The following is an 18,383-nucleotide window of genomic DNA, read 5'->3' on the forward strand; positions in this document are numbered from 1 at the left end:
TGTTTTTATCACTCTTTGGAAGTGCATTTTTGCAATGTATATTTATTGAGTTTCTATTATTATTATTTGACGGGAGAATTCCACCGGATTTTATACTGTTTGCACATTCTGAAATTGTAATTCACTGATACCCTCCCCGCTACCTCCCGCGTGTTTGCTGTGACGAATAGGAAAGACAACATCGTGTAAAGTCTTTTAATAATTATTTAAATTATTCCAGATATACGCTAAATACCTCAGTATTCATGGAAGAACAGTCAGGGATCTGTAAGGCGCCCATTCTTATAATTTTGCTCAACTGTTTTAGTGGATCTCTCTACGATTTGCTTCCTGACTTTGTTCAGACAAACGAGCTTTAAAAAAGTTTTCTCGATACTTGGCGCCGGTCAGACAGTAGAGGTAAAAGGTCACGGAGTTATTGCCGATCCACAGGAGATGTAAGACAGCGAAAGCAAGGTCGTTAGCATCGGCGATATCCGTGTCCTTATCTGCCCCTGCAAAGAGCCTCTCTCTGAACACAAAGTACACAGAATACGGTGACGTCAGAAGCAGAAAAGTAACGGAAGTTGCTATCAACGTCACTGTCATGGATGACGTTTTTTTCTCGCGAGAACGTAACCGATCTGCATTTCCTGTTGAAAACCGTTTTCTGGCTTCCTGTAGAGACTGACCCACCTTCCGGATGAGCACGGAGTTAGCGACTAGGAGAAGAAGGACTGGAACGAGGCTGGAAAAGAAGGTGTCGACCCAGCCCCAGACATTGTTGAAAAATTCAGCGTATTCAGAGCTTACATACATGTCAAAACACCTGGGTGTAGAGGTGTTTGTAGGTAAAATGACAGTAACACCATACAACAGATGAGAATTTATTAAAAGAAAAAACACGAGCCCTCCGCACATCAAGTTCTTGGCGATCCTTGCCGTGAACATGACCTTTACCCTGTGCGGCCACAAGATGCTCACCGCTTTTTGGGTTGTCATGGTAACTAATATAGATGCTGACGTGTGTCCGGTCAGGTAGATGACAAACATTCGAATCTTCCATAAAAAGCTGTAGTAAATGAAGACATCTAGAGCTTCCAGCCACCAGAACAAGGGGTCAAACCACAGGGAGGTGAGGTCGGAGATGGCCAGACAGGTGAAGAGGATGGACATGGAGGAGTGGGAGGAGCTGTACTCTCTCCGCTGTATCAACAGTATCATGATGTTGCCGAATGTTCCTAACACCATGATGACGGGCATCCCCACCAGCCACACCAACATCGTCGCCTGTCTCATTGGCGTGAGATCAAAGACCAACATGTCTGATACCTGACTACAGTTGGGAATACCTGGGGTGAGCATGTCTGCAGCTTTGTGCTAATCTGTGAAGACTGAACGCTGTAGGTCAGATTGGTTGAGTAGTTTGCCCCTGATGCACGTAAGTGTTTATTTCTTAATCTTTACGAAGTTAATTAATTTAAACTGATATCTCTTAACTGAGACATGAGACAATGTTCACAAGGATAGCTCATTGCTGGCTTTATAAATACACCAAAAGCTTACTGATAATTGATTGCAAAACTAGGCAACATTTAAAACATAATAAGATTACTATAAGGCAAATAAAACAGGAAAAATCCTTGAAATGGCCCCCTCCCCTCCAAAAAAATTAAAGTTGAGTGTATTTACTAGTATTAATTATAAAACAGAAAAAAATATGTAAAAGAAATATTTACTTGATGTTTGGAATTCTATTTACATAAAAATATTTCTTAATGAAGTGAATCAGGAGCTGGCTGAATGTAAAATTTTTTACTCAAAGTCAAGAAATTCGATAATTCATATTCTGAAGATTTTAATGTAATTTAAACTCAAAAAGTCTATTCTTACTTACAGCAAAAAAACTTGTATTTAAGAAATGGTAAAGTATTTTAATAAAATGGATTTCCTTCTAATTAGACGCACGAAGAAGCTTGTGAACATATTGACCAAATTAAAGGACTGGTCCGGGAGTGCGAAGTTTACTCTAAAATGTATACAAATGTCAAACCTCCACTTTATTGATAAGGTAGTATATTAAAACTACTTTCAAAATTGAAAAAAAACCCACAAAAAAAATAAATAAATATCTGACGCAAAGTATAATTTAAGCTTGACCTGGGTTCAAATTATTTAGACTTTGCAGCTGACAAAAATGACGAGGAAAGGTGCCAGATATCTTCTCATGATTGAGTTGTTTTAATTTCTGTGGGAGGTCAGTTAATTAATATCAAGTCTCCCTGTTATATATTGACGGTTGTTCGACATATATTTCTGAGAAAATCCAAGAGGAAGATGAAATGATATCGTTGGAGTGTGTAGGGATGTGTCATAACCTGTTATCTGACGAAGGAGGTGAGTCAGCCTCAGCCTCATCCGTACACCGTTAGCAATCAAAGCTCTACCTGAACATATGCACGAGGACAGGAGAAACAGGAGAAACCACAGTTTTTGTCAAAAGCTTTTAAGATCTATTTATAGACCCACCTTTCCTGCAACTTCGTGAGCAGATAAATAAAGCAGTTGCAAAGAATTCAACATCTCCAGTGAAACCACATATGTTTGTATGTAAGTTAGTATTCTGTCTTGTAATGTCTTGCAGAATCTCTCCTGTCGCTAGAACAGTTTGTACAGAGAAACGGGAAAGACACGTCGACACAATCGCCGGACAGTCGACATTTGTTACAAAATATTTTGCCGATTGTTGACAACATTCTTTCCTTAGCTAGAACACAGTTTGGTAGTCATCATGATACAACTTTTTTAGTTTACAGAGGTTGAGGTGAGGCTCAGCAGGATTTGGTTCTCTTGTACTGGAATTGCTTCGATTTTTCTTCCCGTTGAAAAAAAATCGTTTGCCTAATTAGTATCTCACTTACCCCGTTATTGAATTCCTAGACACAAGCAGGTGAAACTTTATTTGTGTCTAGTCTTTAATGTTTTGTTCACTTTATCATGATTTCCCTTTCGATGTTGTCTGATTATAATTGTCTTGGGCATCCTTGAGAGACCTTAGCGAGTTCGTACTAGACAATAACAAGGCTTCATAAATAAAAATATTTCTGTATCACCTATTATGTCTGATTCCACGCAATAAATAATTTATTGTCATGCAATGTGCTTCATAGTTGCCCGTATGCAAAGAAGATAAAAACATTCAGAATGTCAGAATTTGTAAACTAGATGTGATAACAGTGTAAATGTTTTGTAATGTAATGTTAAGAAATGTGTGATGTACTCTTCTTTCAGCCCACTTCAGCTTTAAGTTCATCGAACTAATCACAGCAGTGGTCGAGATGACTGCTGTCATTAGTGGATTCTACAGGTGCGGTGGTCGAATAGTCTAAGAGCTCAATCGTCAAATGATCTCAAAACAACACCACAACTCATACTCAGTACACCGTGGCACTTTATATTATAAAGATCATTCAGCATCATAATAAACTACATAAAACCACTCACTTATTGATCAGGATCAATCAAAACATTACAATTTTACAAGAATTCTTTTTTTATTAAGCAGTCAATATTTTGAAAGTTCATCATTATTACATTTTTATATCCAATAAAATTAAGAATTATTTGTCTTCTTAGCGAATTCTTCATGATGTAGACTGAGTAGCTGGATATTAAAAGAAAATTCAGGAATTTATTATAATTAAGAAATATTCCATTTCGAGAGAATTAAGGAAATCACCAGTTACCCCAGCATGTCGTAATGATCGTGTTTTTGCACATTGTCGTCGGACCTCTATTAATTGATGTCAGACATTCGTGAGATGTCGACATGATGTAACAATACTTATTTTTTTTAAATCCAAAAGAAAATCGAAATATGACTACAGTACCTGGCAGCTGTACGGAGCCTGTAGCCTGATGATGGCAGTGAGTCTGACTCACTCCACTAATGACCTCACGCGCTGCGTGGCCGTCACTGCTGACACTCACTAAGTCGCGCATGCGCGTGATGTTTAGCGATGACGTCATTCATTACATCGTGCTCGTGCGTCTCGATGTAGACGAAAAATTCTAGAAATGTAAACAAGTTTCTGAAAGTGAGATGACGCTATGTATATAATAATAATAGTATTTGTCTATTTGTCTCTAAACAGCACAACATCACATAAAATAAGCCCGAAGAGAAGTTGAAAACATGACTGACGAGGGTCTTGTGTCCTTTGTTCAGTTCTTACATCTGTACCCGTAATGTCCTTGAAAGTGCTCCTGTCTTCAAACTTTTGTCTTCTACAAAAAAGATATGATAATTCGCCATTAGAAATTACAGAAAACTTAAAGCTGCGTATGCAAAATCTTCGTTTCTTTTCAGAACACGGACCACAAAGAGCAGAAAACTCAAGGAATGCGATCAGAGCTGGTGACCCCTCAACTTTCTTACCTTTTCCTTTCACTTTCCAGCCAAACTGTAATTTAGTTTTTCGTTGCTGCCTAAAGAAGTAAACAATGTCCGTAAAGCATTTTAACAACACTTGACAACTCGCTTTAATTTTTGTAAAGAAGCTTCTGAAATCATCCTTTTAACCCTTACTTTCCTTCCTGAATGTAGGTGGGTAGATTTTTTTTATCAAGTTGTGTAAATTTTAGCATCCCGGTACCACCCCTGATTAAAGTTTGGGTGAAAATCAGAGTCGCGCCGTTACTTATGATCTCGCAGAATCACGTTCGCGCGCGGTAATAATCTCTGATCGAGCAGAAAAGAAATTAAAAGGTTCGTTATTTTAACTTTGTCCAGCAGTAGTTTTATTAAGTAAAGATAAATCTTAACCCTGCTGCAGAATTAAATTTCATGGTAATCATAGTCACAAAACACTGTTTAGCTATACACGTCTGAGCTACCCCGCCATAGCTACACATCTTTGTGTTACGTCATCACAACGGGGGTTAAGATGTTTACTGAAAGAATAAACGATGAAACATGACGAGTCTTGTTTGTCTAATGCTGTGTTTGTATCGCATGTCGTTGTCATCTGCTTTACTAGAATATAGTAAGACTGAATGTACAATAACTGGCACGAGGCATGGCATCACAAATGAATTACCTATTCTCAAGATGTACCCAATCTTTAAATTTTTATACTTGACTGTGCATCAGCTGTCAACTGTTTCCTACTGGAAAAGAATGAGACTGAAACAGTGTTGTCCCTTTCCTTTAGTGAGAACAGTTCGAGCGTTCATTTATGTGCGTATGTTTCATCGTCTGTACACAGCTGATTGAGTAGGAGACATTAATTAATGACATTGTAAAAATGTTTACAGATTCTAGGCAGACGGGCAGAAGTCCTTTGCCTATAAAACATCCGTCATAAGGGTCGGTAATTATTTATTACTAAAAGAGACTGTGGTCTCTACTTCAGTTTCATTGCCTTTTCATGCCATAGCGTGCTTGAAGTTGAGCACGATTCATACTAAATAGCGATAAAAGATTAAAGACCTGCATACCTGAGGAATGTGAATTTTAAATGACACTTTATAATCTTTAACCTTTCTTTCAACCTTTGTGAAGTAACCGTCCTTCCTAAAAAAGTAACTTGAAATCTCATAGGTCGTTGAGTTTCAAAGAAGTCGGACTTGATTGTAAACTGAATTCGTTCGTCAAAAGAAACAGAATAGTTCCGAACCTGTACGATGCCAGCTCAGGGTGAAGGTTGACTGTTTAAGTGGATTTCTGTAAGACTTGCTAGTGTGCTGTACTCACACAGATGATCTCCAGAACTTCTGCCGGTACTTGGCGCCCGTCAGACAATAGAGGTAAAAGGTCACAGCATTGTTTACCATCCACAATAAATGGAAAACAGCCAAGAGAAGGTCGTTAACATCTGCTATGTACTGATCTCTATACGCTTCTTCCAGAAACGTTTCGCGGAATGTAACGTACACTGAAAGTGGTGACGTAAGCAACAGAAAAGTAACGGAAGTTGCTATCAACATCACGGTCATGGACGACGTTTTCTTCTCACGTGCACGTAACTGATCGGTGTTACCTGCCGAGAACCGTTTTCTGGCCTCTTGTAGAGACTGACCCACCCTCCACATCAACACGGAGTTAGAGACTAAGAGAAGAGCAACAGGACCGAGGCTAGAAAAAAATGTGTCGACCCAGCCCCAGATATTAAAGAAGAAGACTGCATACTCGATGTTGACAAACGAGTCGTAACACGTGACCACAGAGATGTTTGAAGGTAAGATGACAGTAAAACCGTACAGCAGGTGAGAATTGAGTATAACGAAAAACGCGAGCAAACCGCTCATCAAGGTTTTGGCGAAACCTGTGGTGAAGACGATGTTAACCTTGTGTGGCCACAAAATGCTGACCGCCTTCTGGGTGGTCATGGTCACTAAGATGGACGGTGACATGTGACCAGTCACGTAGGTAGCAAACACTCGAATCTTCCATAGGAGACTATAGTACACAAAGACATTCAATGCTTCCAGCCACCAGAAGAAGGGGTCGAACCACAGGGAGGTGAGGTCGGAGATGGCCAGGCAGGTGAAGAAGACGGACATGGAGGAGTGGGAGGCGCTGTACTCTCGCCTCTGTATCAACAGTATCATGATGTTGCCGAATGTTCCGAACACCATGACGATGGGCGTCCCTACCGTCCACACCAACATCGTCGCCTGTCTTATCGCCGTCACCTCATTCAACACAATGTCTATCGCCTGAGAACAGTTTGGCATACCTGAGGTTAACATTTCTATTCCAACTTTGTTTAGGAGCAAATATGTAAACATTTGTTAGCCTGTTCTTCTCAAGGAATGTGTTCGAGTAGAGTGGCACTATGTGATGAGCACACTTGTCCAGAATTCATCGTTTGCATGAAAGTAATAACACAAGTGAAAAATTACTTAGAGTGGTTTGACAGAAATAAGAAAGTTGGAAATTATTGACTAAAAAAGTGTGGACGTTTTACAAAAGATACGAAGCTATACATGAGAGGAACAAAACAAACTTTGTAATACCACAAAATATCTTTTATTTAGCTTTGGGGTACAATATATCAATGAAATAGTCTAGAGACTAATTATGTACAGGAAGAAAATTTAAAAATATCGTGCACACACATACACATATCGACCCCATTCTTCACATATTGAAATTTCTGCTTTATTAAAACATCTTCATATTATCTTTGCCAATACTCTGGCCACAGACAGAACTGAGAACTGTTTGTCAGTACACATTTTTATTTTCTGAAATGTCTTCGCATACAAACTTTCCGCAAAAACATTTTCTGGGACCCATTGTCAATGCTGTTGATATTTCGGAATAATTTCACTACGCAAACTTAGAAAATGATATATTTATTTTACACAATATTCCTTCGAAGACCAGAAACTAGGAAGAGTCGTCATAATTATGGTTTAATATAATTTCGAAAAAACGACAGGTAAGAAATATCACTGAATATTCTGTCTAGAATAATAATAATATTTTTAAAGCGCCTTTCCTCCTGTGAGGTGAGCTCAAAAGACCAGAGCACCAAAGACCAGAAGCAAAGCGATGTCCACCAGTCAAGCCCCGTGTCAGCAGACAGATAGCAAACATAAGCTGAGTGCATGGATGAATACGAAGAACTAAAGAGTGAGCGGAATAGTGTGCCAGACTACTCAAGGAATTTCTTAAAGATGTGGATTTTGAGTCCAGATTTGAAGGCTTCCAACATGGACATAGTCTGAAGAGAGAGGGATTAAAAGAATTTAACAGTAGAGGTAAAGAAGGAATATTGAAAGAAGAGTCTGCTTTCTCCTGTCTGATGTAAGCACAAAGAGGAAGGCAACACACGCAGACCAAAATACCGAAGGAGGAAGATATAATCAATAAGAGGACATAATATTCTAGTCTTCTTTTCTTCTCTTTAATTTCTTGTGGATTTTATCTACTTTTTATTCTATTCAAGAGTGACGGCAGAGGTAAACTGAATATTTCTTCTCCCCCAACTTTCTCTCTCTCCCCTTCCCAGTAAGTGAGCAGAAAGACTTCTGAAAAACCTTTGCAAGGATACTCTAACGATCAAACATAACTGAGTAAGATAATCTGACTTTATGACAAACCGTGAAGTACATATCCCTAAACGGTTCGTCAGGTAAAAGATGATAAAGTGTAATTTTTGTCTACACACCTCATCAATCCTTACGATCTGCTGGTTATGAGATGATGTCATCGATCTTCGCCGCCCAGTTCTTGATGTATGATCTCCCATATCTTAAATCTTTATTTTTTCTAACAAAGTAGAAACAGGATTGTAAAAATCGAGTTTCTTTTTAAAGTAAGATTATTTCTACCCCGTTTTCTCAGGTACTTTTCAGATAAAATTATGTTAGCCTTTTCTTCTTGAAGACTGTATGTGAGGCATATGGCATAGTCTGCAAATAGATTCACCAATCACTCTGCTCCGGAATCCAAGACAGCAGCAAGCATCATCACATTATACATACAAACAAAAGAGAAAATTACAAATTGCAATCCAAAGTTAATGTCCTGTCCCGTTTATTGGCCACCAAAGAAGTATACAACACACTCAGAATATTGCTTGATACCGTAGTTACAGGTCAGTACCTGATGCCCTGGGATACACTAACATAAAACTGTATCCTCGTATCTGGAGAGTTTGTTGTAATTACTAAGAAAAAGGAGATCTTCACACTTTGGGTGGAGTTAAATTATGAGAATGACACATTTAAAATCAGAAAAAACATGTTCAAATAAATAAAACATAATCCACCTGTTCCTTCGTGAAAAAAGGGCTTTAACTCCATGTTTAAACACAGGTTAGGTAAGAGATAACCAGAACATGTGCATATCTCCTGGTGTATATGCATGTTATTTTAAAATTATTTTATTAAAATATTTTTCCTCTTTAAGATGAGGGATACTGGTAAAAAAACCACATTTCTTATTCAATCACAATTGTAATAAATAATAGTCATTTATAATAGCCATTGTCTCATAATGTTTTCTAGGATACATTCAATTGTATTTTGTATTTAGTTTGCTAAGATAGTCATAACTGCGGTGTGAAGTCTCTTAGAATGATTAACAAAAGAACATTTTAGCTGCCATTTAATGTAAAGTTTGACTAAACCTCAATCACACATGGATGACATATTTTCACCACATATCAAAAAATTACACAGAACGTCAACTGTCGAGGTTTAATTTTCTCTATGATGCTTGTAGGCATATCAAGGACACCAAAATAAATAAATTGCATAAATGTAGAATTCTGTAATAAGTATTTGTCAAAAAGATACATTGTTGTCTTCCCTAACTGGAGGACAAATCTCAGTATGACGAGTGCTACTTCTTGCGAGTTTGGTAAGGCTTATTGTAAAATCTTGTATAAACTGTTGAAATAAAAACAATCCATGCCCAATCTATGATTACAGAATAAACTCGAGAAATTAGACGGATGAAGAGTAAATTTCTGGGTAAAATCTGTAAATAATAAAATGCGAGAAACTGGTCAACTTACGAGCCCCCACATACCGATGTTTTTTTTCCGATTTATTTCGACATCAAACTTAATTTTAAGTTGATTGCTGATTTATAAACATATAGCTTTCGTTGATGAAACTTATATGAACTGGTTTTTTCTTGTAGAAAGAGATCAGTAGTCTCTGCAATAATCATCGAAACGTTTTGAATATCAATACCAAGGTCTGAAAAAATACAAACCGTATAAAAGGTTGAGTGTGTTGTAGATTTATATGTTGATTTGAATAAAACAAAATATTTTAGGCCGTGCAAGCAGCAAAGTATTTTGATTTAAAACTTGCCGGCTTTTCTTAAAGGGCAAGGGTGCAGAAAATGCAAAAGGCATTGCCCTAGCTATAAAGTGACAATGACCCTCATTCTCAAGGTACACTCCTGTAAACATCAGCACAGAAAGGCATCATCAACAAAGTTCTTAGGAAAGTCGACTTGTACCCGGTAACCCTTGTTCCACCCCGACACGCCACAGGTAAGTGTGGTGTTCATACAGGTTGTGGTACGATGGCACATGGTCGAGCACCGAAACAGAATTGTCTCGAAAATATTGCTTGAGGACCGAAATATTTGTGAACACGAAACAGTTTGAAATGACAAGGTGCGAGTGTATTTTCATATTTAAGAAAGCAACAAATTGTTAATTTACTGTTTTCACAAACCCGGGCTTAAAAGTTACACATATTTGGAAAATTTTGGTTATATTCGTTTATAAATATGCAATACTTACTATCTGTAATACCTGCAGCAATCATTACTAGAACTGTTTGTTTTATAACTAAAATTTTATTTAAAACTGGAATTAAATGGAATATAATTAACACTCAGATTTCTGTAACACATGACACGTTTCCTACGTGTGCAATATTTGTGCAGGAAAGAAAAAAGAGACCTGGTATGTCTTAAATCTTAAATGAACTGATGCAATATGATAATTTCTATGATGGGTATGAAGCTGTGCACTTTTCTGGGATCTGAAAACATTCCAGTCACTTGCAGTAAAATATTATCTTTTATGCATTAACAACACATCTTCAGGTTCTTATCATTAAAAAGGCAGTTACATTTCAGAAATCACAACAGTTATTTTTAATTCAAGAATTCAACAGTCATTATTTACATCAGAAGCTAATTTCATGGAGTGCATGAAAGAGAACTTACAGCAATCCTCGGGTATAAATGAAGTGAAAAGTCAGACTGAATAAAACTTGATAATGGTTTGTCGATGCTAACGAAATAATGCTGGGGTTTCATTGTGTGTATATATATAAATCAGAAGAGTTTGGCTTTTTCCTGATTTTTCTGCTAGAAAGTCAAAACTGTAGAGCAAAGGTCAGCTACAGTGAGAAAACAACCGACTAACACATTATAACTGAATATTAACGATTGGAGGATTTACTCATTTAAACTTCCATCAACTGAACATTTCTCTAATTCGTTGACCAAATAAAAATGTAAGAAATCGCTTAGACATGCAAATTGTTTAGGTTTCGAGTGTAATAATAATCACAAATTTACTGTTCTCCAACATCGTTCAGAGAAGTATCACCATGTTTTTTATTTTTGTTTTACTTTTTGCAGTGATCGACTTCAGAGCTCGCAAATTAGAAACTAAGCGATTCTCCCTCCTTCGATGGTCTCCCTCAGCCGATCACACCAGGGTTTTATTCCTTCCCCGAAATATCAGACTTTGAAATAATACTGTAGTGGATAGACCTGTCCATGCAAAATGCCTTTGAGATCTCGCTAGGTCACAAGAGACGATTCTAGTGATATATTTATACATATATACACATTTGTTTTAGCTTTGTTTTAAGACTGCTCATCACTTACCTGATCCAGGTAGTGTGTCTGGATTTGATGAAGTTACCGAATATAAGAGGACGGATCACATTCAACGAGACAAAAAATGCAGAACCGAATATGAAAACCAACCAAGAAACAAACAAACAAACAAACAAACAAACAAACAAACAGACAGACAAACTAACAAACCAGTATAACTAAATCTCTTTGGACCGCAGATCGAATTCTCAGCAAAAGTTTCGTCGGCTCTCGTTCATCTTACTGATGTAAACAGTTTGCACTGAACACTGTTGTTATAAACAGTTTGCACTGAACACTGTTGTTATAAACAGTTTGCACTGAACACTGTTGTTATAAACAGTTTGCACTAAGATTTGTACTTTAAATTCTGAGTTAATAATCAGACGGCGAAAGCTCTTCAGTTGTTTTCCCCCAGAAGAAGCCTGTAATAAATGATTAATTTCTTCTAGAAGCTAATTGAGTATTTCCTAGTCAGTCTCATGCATTCCTAGTCAATGACAATGTACTCTTAAAACAATACTTGTACCAGTAGCACCTACAAGTGTATGTGCAGCTGGGAACGTCCAGAGAACTTAAATCATTGTCTAGACAAAAGAAATGTTCTTGTACAACTTGTTGTGCAGTAAACAAGTGAAGTCACGAGATGAGTAAACATCGCTCCCACCCTCGTGTTGTCGAGAACACTTACTGAGCCACTTCATTGAGTGAAGAGAATGAGGAATACCAGCCCTGAGAGCATTTCGTGGGAATCATTGGATTCTTGGACATGGATTGTGTGTGAGTGAAGCCACAGTCTCTTGGCACAACGAGACTTGTACAGGGTTAGAGAACGAATGTAAGAAGTTTGCTTCAGTACTGAACAGTTATGTGTTGATGAACAAAATACACGCATTGTAGCTATTTCATTTATTATTATTATTATTATTATTATTATTATCGGAAAATATTGTTGATATTATTGCTATCATTGCGCTGTTGAAAGGGAAAAACAGCAAAGTGGTTAAATTTTCCCGCAGAATGGGACATCAGGGACGTTTGACTGTAAAAACAGATTTTTCTGCATTACCTTCCTTTAGGCAAATGACACTTAAAAACTTCTTCCGGTATTTTGATCCTGTCAGACAATAAAGGTAAAAGGTCACGGCATTATTGCCGATCCACAGGAGATGTAAGACAGCGAAAGCAAGGTCGTTAGCATCGGCGATGTACTGATCATATCCGCGCCTTCAAAGAATTTTTCCCTGAATATAAAGTACACAGAAAATGGTGACGTAAGGAGCAGAAAAGTAATGGAAGTTGCTATCAACGTGATGGTCATGGACGACGTCTTCATTTGACGCACACGTAGCCGATGTGTGTTTCCTGCCGAAAACCGTTTTCTGGCCTCTTGAAGAGACTGACCTACCTTCCAGATGAGCACGGAGTTAGAGACTAAGAGAAGAAGAACAGGAGCGAGGCTACAGAAGAACGGTGTCCACCCAGCCCCAGACGTTGTAGAAGAAGTCGGCGTAGTCAGAACTTACGTGCATGTCAAAGCAAGTGGGTGTAGAGGTGTTTGAAGGCAAAATTACAGTCATACCATACAGAATATGAGAATTAAGAAGGAGAAAAAACAAGAGAAGACCGCTCATTAAGGTTTTTGCGAAGTTTGTTGTGAATATGACTTTCCCTTGTGAGGAAACAAAATACTTGGATGCTTTCTGTGCAGTCATGGTAACTAGGATAGAAGCAGACGTGTGGCCAGTCAGATAGACTATAAAGACTCGAATCTTCCATAGGAAGCCATAGTACACGAAGACATCCAGAGCTTCTAGAAGATAGAAGAAGGGGTCAAACAGCAAGGGAGGTGAGGTCGGAGATGGCCAGGCAGGTGAAGAAGATGGACATGGAAGAGTGGGAGGCGCTGTACTCTCGCCGCTGTATCAACAGTATCATGATGTTGCCGAACGTTCCGAAAACATGATGACGATGGGCATCCCCACCTTCCACACCAACATCGTCGCCTGTCTCATTGCTGTCACCTCATCGACCACAGCTTCTACTGTTTGACTGCAGTTTGGCAGACCTGTTGTCAACATCTATTTGCTGCGGTTCCTAATGGTTTGTCTAGGATGATCGTCGGCTTATTTTCCCCCTAGCAGTGACTAACACCAGAAGCTAGAAAGTCACCAAAATTGCAACCAAGCGGCTCACCAGTGATGCGTGACACAATCAACATTTCATAATCTAGTCTTGACGGGCAACACAGCGACTGGCAAGTCATCTATCATCTATCACAAGGCAAACAAGAGAGTTGTTGGTAAAATGTAGAATATAAATAACACGAATGGGAAAAAACTTCGGAATGTTTACATTATAACAGGGTAGAAAATAATTAGAATGAATTTCGACACAGCGGCATAGGAAAGCAAAACAAATATTTTTTTTACAGGAAACAAATTTTTCTCGTTAACCTTCCGAAGTAGTTATTATAAAGTAAATAATGGAGACCGCAGATGCGAATATAATTGTGAGAAACCCAACAGATTATCGACCACGGTCGCCTACCTGGGAAAAATACTCGGAGTAAATCATGGAAAATATGTGGAAACCCTTATGAAAAATGTTTGTGTGTGTGCATATTTTCTTTACTAATCATATGCAAACAAGGAAATATGCCTTGAATCTTAAAATCAGATAACATTATTATTTTATGAAGATTCTCTAATTTCAATATTTGATTGCCTTCTTTCCGATTGACGTTGCCTTGTGTGTACATAATTATGAATAATTGTACTTACTGATGCTATTTTTAAATTTTACATGTTTTCTCCAGGCCTTAAATATAATTGTGGTAATTACAACTGAAAGAATAAGTGAAAACATTCTGCTTGGACCCTACTTGCCATTCTTTTCCGCTATTTTATTGAGGACCTGCTCTTCGTTGCCAAGTCAGACACCACGTCACCTCCAACTACACAGACTTTTTCAACAACATTTGGAGTTGGATCGACAGGTTCGTTTTCCAGCCTCGTTCCTGTTTTTCTCCTCATAGTCGCTAACTCCATCCTCGTCTGGAAGGTGGGCCAGTCTCTACAAGAGGCTAGAAGTCGATTTTCGGTGGGAAACACACATCGGCTACGAGCGCGCGAGAAGAAAACCTCATCGATGACTGTGACGTTGATAGTACTTTTACGTCACCATATTCTGTGTACTTTATACTTAGAGACAGGCTCTCTGCAGGAGCCGACAGTGACCCGGATGTAGCCGATGCTCACGACCTTGCTTACGCTGTGTTACATTCCTGTGGAATGGGCAATAATGCCGTGACCTTTTACCTCTACTGTCTCACCGGTTCTAAGTACCGAGACAAATTTTTAAAATTAATTTGCCTCTTTCAAAAATGTCGGAGAGAAATCTACTAATAGATGTTCAGGACTTTAAGATCGGACATCTTTATATTGTCACATCCACTAACAGGTTTGAGGAGTAGTCTGTGTTTATGCGGTCATCCGCGTTAACCAGGATTGTTTTCAGGTTGTTGATCTTAGGAAAAAGATGGAATTTTAATTCGTTCAAAGTACCGATACCTGTTAGTAAAAAAAGAAGAAATAGTTTAGAGACAAAGCACAAACCTCCCTAACATCCCTTCTCAACTGTGCTGTATCTAACCCGGGACCTAACATCCACCTTTCCATTCATCTGCTGTTAGATAATAATTTACCGTCCACCATTTCGTGAATTATTTGGTGTTTTTTCACTACCTTACACTGTGATTTGCTGTTTGAAACTAATTTTGTAAGCAGGGTATCCAAGCAACAAGCAATCCTTTGCTTATCTGTTGCTGCAGAAGTATATTGCTATAGAATGGAAAACAATTCTGCCTGAGGGAGGAGATGGCATCACGTGTTCCAAAGGAAACAATATGGATGATGAAAAATTGGAGTCTAGGTTAGTGACCAGGAGCATCGATATCAGTCGATACTTCCGATAAAAGTGTCACTCAACATGTATTGACATACAGAACTAGGATAGATACAGGTTTGTGATAATTATGGGCCTTCTGCGGGTATTGGTCAGACTCTGGCGAATTACCGAAGTAACGAAGTAAGGTTTTACTTGATTGTGCGATGAATTATTGCCATTGCTATCATTTCTCGCTCTCTTTTCGTTCTATTTTTACACATATCTATTAACCATATGAGGAGAGACGTTCACTCACCACATAACCGCAAGGAAAAAAAGTTTGCGCATACCAAAAGTTATTTCTGAAAATTTATTATAAAACAGGGGAAACAGGGATGTCTCAGGCGCTCGGTAGTGTAGGGGTTAAACGCTTATTATCACTGCACACACACACACAGGTCCTGGATTCTGATCTCGTCCTCCGACACCTGTTCGAAAGGTAGTTTTCTCAGGGTACTTTGGTTTTATCCTTCTCCTGGGCGGTGATGAAATAAATGTTTTTTTACTATGATGAGATCAGTCAGTTCACGTTGAACGTGGGGACCAGTCCTACAGCACTCCGTCTGAGCCGTCGCTCGTTCCAACGACCCTTCTTTAATTAACAGGTGCACAGCACTCACTCTTCATACAGTCTTTCATTACTACCCTGTTAACAGGGAACTCGATGAGGCCCCAAGATTCACTATGATAGAAGATTGTAATTAGTGTATGTGCGTGCACATGCTTGTGCCATGCAAATCCTACCACAAACACACAAAAAATATTATTCTACGACATTGATGTGAAGAACCCGGAGCAGTTGACTGCAATGTGAACAAGGCTGGCGGGACTGGCCTCTGCATGACACAAGGACACAGAGAAGGACACAGAGAAGGACACAGAGAAGGACACAGAGAAGGACACAGAGAAAGACACAGAGAAGAAGACAAGCTCCAGGCCTGTATCATGTCCAAGCATCCTCGTCCCGCGAAACACTCATTGCCTTCTGTTAACTTTGACCTCCGGCGTGCAATGAAGGTTTGGAGACATGAGATACGTATGCAATACTTAGTTGCTGAAGGTGTGAGATTAGTCAGGTGTTAAGTGTGCCTGACTTCAAGTACGCAAGTTCTTTTCAGTCATTTGTAGTTCAAGACATAAATGTGCAGATTGTTGATCGTCTGCTATTGAATATTAATATTTTAATAAAACTAGTTTAGTTTACATTCTGTCGGTTCAGCATGGTGCAACCTCGAAAATAGTCTTCATGTAAGTGAACAGTGAGCGCCTTATCCTAGTGAGAAATATAGTCTGGTGGGAAATAATGAGGAAGCATTAAAAATTAAATTTTCTTAGCTTTGGTTTCTTATGTACAAATTGAACATTGAAGCTAGAAATAACAGATTTGTCAGTTTGCAATTTTTTTAAAAATTTTGCGGGTCTGCTTAACTAATGGGGCAAATTTAGAGAGACCACAATTTGGACACAACCAATGCAACTTCATAATTAACATTTTAAGCCATTATCTGATAAAATGTATCGAAAGAAAGTAAGAACCAAAGTAAATGAGGGAATAGCACGCAACACTTTAAGATATAAATAAATAAACAAACAGATTTCTTAACGTTTCTTAAACATTAGGTCTTTACGAAATAATAAAAAAAATGCTAATGTTCGTTTAGAAGCGATTCGATGGAGAAACAGCAAATCTCTGAAAAAGTAAGAGAGATGTATATAATACAAACAGTTCAATAAAATATACTGTTGTTGTACTTTTGTTTTTTTTTAATGCAATCTCACAATATCTTTCCATTTAAAACATTACATTAAAATGGTTGAATAAGGCAAAGTTGAACTCCCTTACTGTCGCAGAAAGACCGTTGTTTGCTCAAAAGTCCATGGACAGGATGTTGGAAGAAGCATCAGCTTTACTACGGTGCTGAAATACTGCGATGATTATCATTTATAATCATAGGTTGCTATGAACTTGCTGAAGACAATAAAATTACCTACAAGCAATGGTGACGATTTTTAATTATGGGATGTCTCTGTGTATCAAGTGTAATTATTATGATTGTCTACTGTCCTTACTGAATAACAAGCGGGAAAGCGAGCAAACAAATACACTCTTTGGGAAAATATTGGAAATAATTATTTTGTCTTTCTTGTTTTAATGATCTCTTTCTGTTATAAAATTTATCTTGAGCATTGCAATTTCTGTTATATGAGTTAAAGAGTGTAATTAAATGTGCCTAAACAGAATTAAAAGACATTTTTCTTCTTTTGATTTTCATGTTATTTAGTTTTTGCATTTTAAGGGTGGTACAAATGTTTGATTTTGTCATTATGCCCGTGTTCGTTGTCTTACGAAAGTCGATACTCAGAGGATATATACTTTCTAAAAATGGTCTCGTTTGTTTTATTACATATGTAACTTGTATGTTATCTCACAAGTCGTGGTGTCATCTGTCAACACCAATGCGGGAAACGTTTGTGTCATGGCCTCGTGTAGGCATTGTAGACATCTGACACATCCATAAGAAGCAAAACCATCGAACTTCGACAAAAATAAACAACAATATTATCAGCAAGGTGTCAATAAACAAAGCTGAGAGCGATATGCTTACTCCGGGAATGCCAAACTGCTCGCAGGCGGCAGACGTGGTGGTCCATGAGGAGACGGCGATGAGAATGGCGACGATGTTGGTGTGGAAGGTGGGGATGCCCTTGGTGATGGTGTTAGGAACATTTGGCAACATCATGATACTGTTGATACAGCGGCGAGAGTACAGATCCTCCCGCTCCTCCATGTCCGTCTTCTTCACCTGTCTGGCCATCTCCGACCTCACCTCCCTGTGGTTTGCTCCTTTCTTCTATCTGCTGGAAGCTCTGGACGTCTTCGTGTACTACTCCTTCATATGGAAAATTCGAATGTTTGTTGTTTACCTGACTGGCCACATGTCCGCGTCCATCTTAGTGATCATGACCACTCAGAAGGCGGCCAGCATTTTGTGGTTCCACAAGGTGAAGGACGTATTCACGGCAAGGTTCGCCAAGACCTTCATGAGCGGCCTGCTGGTGTTTTTTCTTCTCCTTAATTCTCACC

At 38.5% G+C, this 18,383-nt stretch overlaps 2 protein-coding genes across 2 annotated transcripts; both read right to left on the reverse strand.

Moving 5' to 3' along the window:
* Nucleotides 1-303: 303 nt before the first annotated feature.
* Nucleotides 304-1,344, reverse strand: LOC112571120. The gene has a single exon (XM_025249931.1). The coding sequence runs from the start codon at nucleotides 1,342-1,344 to the stop codon at nucleotides 304-306; it is 1,041 nt and encodes a 346-aa protein (XP_025105716.1).
* A 4,386-nt stretch (nucleotides 1,345-5,730) lies between these two features.
* Nucleotides 5,731-18,114, reverse strand: LOC112571121. The gene is made up of 2 exons (XM_025249933.1): nucleotides 17,905-18,114; nucleotides 5,731-6,699 (listed from the first exon to the last, which is right to left on the reverse strand). The coding sequence occupies exons 1-2, from the start codon at nucleotides 18,112-18,114 to the stop codon at nucleotides 5,731-5,733; spliced, it is 1,179 nt and encodes a 392-aa protein (XP_025105718.1).
* Nucleotides 18,115-18,383: the final 269 nt, after the last annotated feature.

The sequence above is a fragment of the Pomacea canaliculata genome, linkage group LG8, assembly GCF_003073045.1.
Source record: "Pomacea canaliculata isolate SZHN2017 linkage group LG8, ASM307304v1, whole genome shotgun sequence".
Classification (NCBI taxonomy): Eukaryota; Metazoa; Mollusca; class Gastropoda; order Architaenioglossa; family Ampullariidae; genus Pomacea; species Pomacea canaliculata.